At 34.2% G+C, this 8337-nt stretch overlaps 1 protein-coding gene across 1 annotated transcript; it reads left to right on the top strand.

Annotated features, from left to right (window-relative positions):
• The first annotated feature begins 418 nt into the window (after nt 1–418).
• On the top strand, nt 419–802 carry LOC137621847 (uncharacterized). Its single transcript, XM_068352354.1, has one exon. The coding sequence runs from the start codon at nt 419–421 to the stop codon at nt 800–802; it is 384 nt and encodes a 127-aa protein (XP_068208455.1).
• The last annotated feature ends 7535 nt before the right edge of the window (nt 803–8337 follow it).

Genomic DNA, 8337 nt, shown 5'->3' with positions numbered 1-8337 from the left:
AATATAAAACTACCGTAATGTGATACCTGTTGATATGTTTTCGGCGTTTGATGGGGGATAAAAACCCTGAAGAGGGTTCAGAGTTGCTGCCATTTTGGAGAGATACGGGGCCATCATAGTAATTTATTCCCACCCAATGGATTCCTACAGACTGGTTCCATCTTTGATGTCGCCATTTTTGGATGTTGTGGTTGAAGTCGAGTATTCTACGAACCTGTTACAGAAGATCCTCAATTTACGAACATTTTCCTTATGAACACTTGAGTTACAAATAACATTCGGCTTGCAAACATTCCGATTATACAATACAGGAGAACCTTGACTAACAAACAATTGACCTACAAACACTCGAACTACATACAGCATTCGACTTGAAAACATTTGGAGATGAGAAATTCCGTGATACAAACATTTTGAGATGCAGACGTCATGGGAGATGCAAACGTTCGGCGAGATGCAAACGTTCGGCGAGATGCAAACGTTCGGCGAGATGCAAACGTTCAGGGAGATGCAAACGTTCAGAGAGATGCAAACGTTCGGGGAGATGCAAACGTTTGGAGATATGCGAAGGTACCGAGATATACCAATGTTCGGAGATATGCAAACGTTCGGAGATATGCGAAGGTACCGAGATATGCCAATGTTCGGAGATATGCAAACGTTCGGAGAGATGCAAACGTTCGGAGAGATCGGATATGCCAACGTTCGGAGATATGCCAACGTTCGGAGATATGCCAACGTTCGGAGATATGCCAACGTTCGGAGATATGCCAACGTTCGGAGAGATGCAGACGTCATGTGAGATATGCAAACGTTCGGAGAGATGGAAACTTTCGGAGAGATGCAAACGTTCGGAGATATGCCAACGTTCGGAGATATGCCAACGTTCGGAGATATGCAGACGTCATGTGAGATATGCAAACGTTCGGAGAGATGGAAACTTTCGGAGAGATGCAAACTTTCGGAGAGATGCAAACTTTCGGAGAGATTCGAACGTTCGGAGAGATATGCAAACGTTCGGAGAGATGCAAACGTTCGGAGAGATGCAAACGTTCGGAGAGATATGCAAACGTTCGGAGAGATGCAAACGTTCGGAGAGATGCAAACGTTCGGAGAGATGCAGATGTCATGGGAGATATGCAAACGTTCAGAGAGATGGAAACTTTCGGAGAGATGCAAACGTTCGGAGAGATGTGAACGTTCGGAGAGATTTGCAAACGTTCAGAGATGCAAACACAAATCAAACTGAAAATAACAAAGATAAAGAAATGCTGTAATAAAACAATATTTTATCATTTAATACAGTTATCAAAATAACATTTTTAATAACCTGATACCTATTTCATATGAACTCTGATTATTTTGTTGACTTTTATAGCTGGAAATCATAGGCATGGAATTCAGGTTGGGCCTACCTTAGGCCAAAATTCACCATAATTGGACCTTCAAACATTCAAGGCTTACAAACAGCCTTTTAGAACCTATTAAGTTCGTAAGTTGAGGACCTTCTGTATAACAACTTTACTGACTTTCCACTACTCAGAATGGAATGAATTATATCAATGAAGTATCCGACATATTCTTAATATCAAGATCCATTATATAAATAAAGTTGGGTATCTAAATAGTCTCCTAACGTCAAGCTGGGCTTTCGAATCTTACCTTTTATAAAAGTCCATAAGAACGTTTGGAGGTTTCTTAGACACTAGAAAAGACTGCTACATCGTATCCTGTTATATCCGTTCAGAAGTCGTTTAGAGGCTACATTCTTATATTGTATACTCATTTATTAACCCTTTTACCCCTAATGGACATACTGGTACATTTCACAAAACTCATCCCTTTACCCCCATGGACGTACCGGTACGTCATTGCAGAAAACTGTTTTTTACATTTTTTTTTTTGCATATTTTTGATAAATTTATGAGAAACTTCAGGCATTTTCCAAAATGAGACCAACCTGACCTCTCTATGATGAAAATTAAGGCTGTTAGAGCAATTAAAAAAAAAATATATTGCAAAATGTGCTTGAAAAAAAAAAAAAAACGCCTGGGGTTAAGGGTTGGAAAGTTCCAAATAGCGTTGGGGGTAAAAGTTTAAGCCATTATGAAGTCTTTGAGGCTAAGATTGACAATTTGATAGTTCTAATATACATTGGTTTACAAAACTCCTTTGGGCATTCCATTTAAGAGTTGTTTTTTTTTTTTACTCTTCTCACATTTGAGAAGCAAGATTTCCCCTTCCCACGGGTAGGGGAAGAGAGAGTAGTCATACCTTGGTGATAGTGGGTTGCGTGTGTTTCCATATCTAAATATTTAATAGTCCTTTTTGATGGGTCCCTTGAGGTTACACTATCTTATTTCTCTTCCTCTTGTTTTTTAGAATATTTTTATCATTTATATGTGAAATATATCTCTTAATGTTATTTTTCTTAAAATGTTTTATTTTTATTGTTAATTACGTCTCTTGTAGTTTTCTTTGTGTCCTTTCCAAAATTGGCTACTTTCCTTGTTGGAGCCCGTGGGCTTATAGCATCCTGCATTTCCAGTTTGGGTTTTAGCTTTGACAACAACAACAACAACAACAACAACAACAACAATGATGATGATGATATAAACTCAGAGGATATATTAATTCAGAGTATTATAATAAGGCTATTTACCTTAATATTTCCTTTTAAATAAATCATCCACATACATAAACAGTCCATCACCTGATGTCAAGATGTGCCAGAATATCCATTTCCAATTCTCCCAACTTTGAACAATATTCCGCTACTTTCTTTTGCTCTCCAGGAAGAGACGAAATATACTTTATATCTCATGAAGCTCGTCATGTCTCATAATGTCAAAGACTCTGAGCGTATATGAAGTGGACGGGGTCCCAAATAGATAATCCACGTTCGCTTGAGGACTCTCTCTCTCGCGTGGAACGTTGGAAAGGAGAGAGAGAGAGAAAGTGAGGATGTGAGAGGGTTTGCCCTGTGATAGTGTGTCTGGCTGTGTTTGTATGTGTGGGTATATATATATATATATTTATATATATATATATATATATATATATATATATATATATATATATATATATATATATATATATATATATATATATATATTTATATATATATGTATGTATATATATATATATATATACACACATATATATATATATATATATATATATATATATACATACATATATATATATATATATATATATATATATATATATATATATATATATATATATATATATATAATGTACACACACATTATGTATGTATATATAAGGATGTCAGAGAACTTCAAATCATTCATTCATTATGGATATACAAACACACACAGACATATATATATATATATATATATATATATACATATATATACATATATATACATATATATATATATACATATATACATATATATACAAACATATATATACATATATATTATTACTTACTTCTTACATCCATTCCCAGGTAGGCTTTCAGCCTGTCAGTGGAATTGGTTGTCTTTTCCACTCAATTCTGTTTTTAAAAAAATCCCCTCTCTCCCCATTTATTCAATATATATATATATATATATATATATATATATATATATATATATATGTATATATATATGTATATATGTATATATATATAAATATATATATATATATATATATATATATATATATATATATATATGTATATATATATGTATATATGTATATATATATATAAATATATATATATATGTATATATATATATATATATATATATATATATATATATATATATATATATATAATTTATCAATCTTTCCGGTCAAGCTTAGTGGCATTGCCAGAGCAGTAACTACTCGGTCTCTCCCACGTCCCTCTGGTACGGGTGAGAGTGAGAAGTCATACCCGGATGAGAGGGGGTATCTGGTGAGGAAAGGGGTGGGGGTGGGTAGGTTAGAATCTGCATATCTATCTAGATATTTAACTGTAGTATTTGACGGGTCGCGTATACCAGTAAGAATTATAATGGAGAGAGTAGAGAAGTAAAGCTCAAATCAGATTTCCCAAGGGATAATATTGCCTGAAATCTCATTCCACTAGAGAAGATATACTAAAGACTAGACGTGCACTCATTAGAGCGCAGACCTCCACCGCGCGGCTTATTTTTTGGCCTTTAGTTCGACCTTGACCTTAACCTTTGACCTTGACATATATTAAATGGCTTGGATTTTCATACACTTAAAAATATGAACTAAGTTTGAAGTCTTTATGGCAACGATGTCCAAACTTATGGATGATTACGTGAATTGGACATTTTGCTTGACCGTGACCTTGACCTTTGACCTTGACCTTACAGAATTTAGTAATTTCCAGCTTTTCCCCTAAGTTAATCCCTGCAAGTTTCATTACTCTATAATCAAAATTGTGGCCTGAAAGCTGTTCACGAACAAACAAACCCACACAAACACAAACAGAGCGTAAAACATAACCTCGTTTCAACTTCGTTTGCGGAGGTAATTGAAAAAAAAAAAATCATAATAAAAAGAATTAATTCGAAATAATACCAGTTCTATCAATCGCGAAATTACGAGATTATGACACAATAGATATGACATTATTATGTAAATGTTATGTTTCTCCAAAGGAAAGATTGATGGTGATGAAGATCATGATATCAGGAGTGGTGAAGTTCGTAACTTTGCCCATAGATGGCGTTGGTGAAGAAAGAATTAAAATAACAATTTCATTCAGAAACCATAAAGCAGAAGATACGGTATTGGAAATATTATGCAAGTGGGATGAGAGCATATTCTCTCTCTCTCTCTCTCTCTCTCTCTCTCTCTCTCTCTCTCTCTCTTTTTTTTCCTTTTGCTTTCTTTCTCTTACTTTCTTTCTTTCTTTCCTTCTCTTACTATCTTTCTTTCCTTCTCTTGCTTTCTTTCTCTCTCTCTCTCTCTCTCTCTCTCTCTCTCTCTCTCTCTCTCTCTCTCTCTCTACTCTCTCTCACATACACCAAAACTTGGCGACTCATAATAAACAGGCTATTAAAGTTATTAGTTGAAAAAAAATTAATCTTTGGGTTTATCACGTTCATTATTTGTTCCATAATTCGCAAAGTCTGAGGAGGGCAATTGTGGATGAAATTATCTGTTTATTATCCGATAACCTCCCGAATAATGGCATAATTATCAGCAAAACCTTCGCCAATTTCCAAAATGGCTCCTTGACACGATCGAAGAATTTATAAGTGAACGTGTGTTGCTGTGGCGTTCTGTTACTTGTTGCAAACTTAATTTGTTATATTTGTTGTTATTATTATTATCATTTATTACTATTATTATTTATTATTATTATTATTTGTACTAGCTAAGTAAATAATAATAATAATAATAATAATAATAATAATAATAATAATAATAATAATATATTATGTATTATTATTATTATTATTATTATTATTATTATTATTATTTTTATTTTTATTATTGTTATTATTATTATTACTTGCTAAGCTACAATCCTAGTTGGAAAAGCAGGATGCTATAAGCCCAGGGGCTCCAACAGGGATAATATGCCATAAACGTTGTACTTTAATTGGAAGAAACTTTTGCATTAATATGGAAGTATTGTATGAGAATTAACGAAGCATTTTCATCACAATTACTTTAGTGAACGATTACCTCTTTATAAGCCATCTAGATTCAGTATGCAAATAATTCCATATTAAATAATTTAAATTTAAGTTTCCGTATGATATACAATGATGAGTAATTACAGAGGCATAACACTTAAGTCAGGTGGTATGAAAATATATAGTATGCTTATTCTAAAGAGACTGGAGAGAAAAATTGATGAACAGCTGAGAAATGAACAAGCAGGATTTATAAAAGGTAGAAGTTACACTGAACAAATTTTCATTTTGAGATATGTTGTACAGTAATGCTTAGAATATAGAAATCCCCTTTTGATGGCATTTGTGGTCTATGAAAAAGCCTTTGATAGTGTGTGCTGGCCAATTTTGTGTAGAGTTCTGCGTTATTATAGAATTCTTCTTAAATATGTAAATTTGATTAAATTTGTTCATAAGCATAGCAAGAGCAAAGATAATTTTAATGTTAAAGGAATCCTATCAAATGAATTTCCAGTGAACAGCGGAGTATTCCAAGGGAATGTGTTGTCACCTATGTGGTTTATCCTCCTCATGGATTTTGTAATGCGTAGAACAGTCAGAGATGGTGGAGATTGATTGGACTGAATTGGGGATAGGAATTTAGCAGACCTAGAGTATGCTGATGATGCTGTCCCTCTAAGCAGAACACCACATGATTTGCAATGCTTGCTTACCAGAATGCATGAAATATCATACGAGCTTCGGCTTAAGATAAATAGAAGAAAGACAGAGATGATGAGAACGGGGTACGCAATGGAAGATGAAATATTTTTGGGAAGGAGAAAAGATTAATGAGGTAGTCATTAAAGTATTTAGGAACTATGATCTCCAATACAGGGCCTTTAGAATTAGAGTTTAGTGAAAGATTGAAAACACCAAATCGGACAATGACTAGGTTATGTAAAATTTGGAAATCAAATTACCTGAAATTACTTAAAAAAAAATCAGACCACATATCACTTTAGTGAGATCAGTGTTACTGTATGGACGAGTCATGGTAGGACAATGAAACAATCTCCAATTAATAATAATAATAATAATAATAATAATAATAATGATAATAATAATAATAATAATAATAATAATAATAATAATAATAATAATAATAATAATAATAATAATAATAAAAGTTATACAACTATAATCTTTTTACATTTATCATTTTTAAAAGTAAGACTGGAAAAAAAATATATTCCATTAGGAAAATCTAAAAAGTTCCCCATCCCCCAATGTCTACTCTCCAGAGACCCTTAAAAACAGATGTAAGCGCCTTATAATGAAAGAAAAACTCAAATTTATCCCTTGGCGCAAACAAAGCTTTGATGCTCGACATTTTTGAGTCAGTAAACATACATATATAAATGTTCTTGTTTTACATACGTTAAAAGATTCTAATTTTAATCTCAATTTTCCATCAAGGGTGAGCTAATCTGATGGCTTATTTCTCTGTTCCTCTGCCTGTCCTCGTCTTTATGAATCTCCCTTATATAATAGAGCAAGTATTATATATATGTATGTATATATACATTCATACATACATATATATATACATATATACATATATATATATATATATATATATATATATGTGTGTGTGTGTGTATACTTCTTCCTGTCTCTCTGTGCGGTGTTGTCAAACGTTTGACTATTCGGTCTCTCCCCGTCACTCGGGTATGGGGGAGGGAGAGTAGTCAGGATGGAGAGAGGGGGTTATCCTAGCAGGTACTTTCGGGAACCATAATCTCCCATAAACTGACCATATTGTAGTTAAGAAAGTGGAGGGATGGGAAGGATTGAATCTGTGTGTTTGTGCATATGTGAAAATATTAAGCATCCATTTTTGACGTGTCACGTCCTCTAGTTAGTCATAAAGAAATGTAAGGAATACTTCAGACCAATATCTCCAGAATTATTCAAAAGAACTGATGCCCGAGAGCATAAATATAAGATCTTGCATTAATGATTTTGAGTCATCTGGCCAAGCGGTATTGCCGGGGAGCCCATTTTGTATCGACACAACTCTGGAAGAATTCCAATATGATGTTGAACAGTATAACACGGAGACACATAGAGAAGATGCAAAGGTAGTAAGCAGCACTGCTTGTGTATCCTTACTACTGTACCGCACATGTTTCATACACGTTCGTCCACTGTAACAGTATCGATTTTTTTTCCACTCTCCCCCATCCTGATAATAGGAATTTGTTTAAGGTTGCTATCATTTGTTTTCTCCTGTTTTAATTCTTGTCATTCTTGCTATCAAATATCAGTATATAAGCTGGTTGTCTTGTTGAATAAACTCGGTTACATTCACCTCGCCTCTGTTATTAGTGACTGCTGAAGGACCAGCCCACCTCCCTCCCACATTCCCCTTCACTGCTGTGCCCTACTCTTAGATGATGCCCTGACTCTTCTATCCACGCCAAATTCATGAAACTAGCAACCTTCGTCAGTACAGGGGTATTTGCCTGGTTTCAGCACGCTGAGGTTCACTTTCACAGGAGCCTGACTCCCTTAAGCACCAAAGCAAACTATGCCAAGTGGGGATCATCAAGTACACTTTCCTGGAAATCTCCAATTGGCTTTGCGACTAAGCTTACACCCCAATAGCGTACGATACCTTTAACACATACATATTGGAGGAGTACTCACTATCGTTTGTTGCCCGTATACCCAA

This window comes from Palaemon carinicauda, chromosome 28 (genome assembly GCF_036898095.1).
Source record: "Palaemon carinicauda isolate YSFRI2023 chromosome 28, ASM3689809v2, whole genome shotgun sequence".
Classification (NCBI taxonomy): Eukaryota; Metazoa; Arthropoda; class Malacostraca; order Decapoda; family Palaemonidae; genus Palaemon; species Palaemon carinicauda.
The sequence above is the reverse complement of the archived record's forward strand: the minus strand, read 5'-3'. Positions and strand labels throughout refer to the sequence as shown.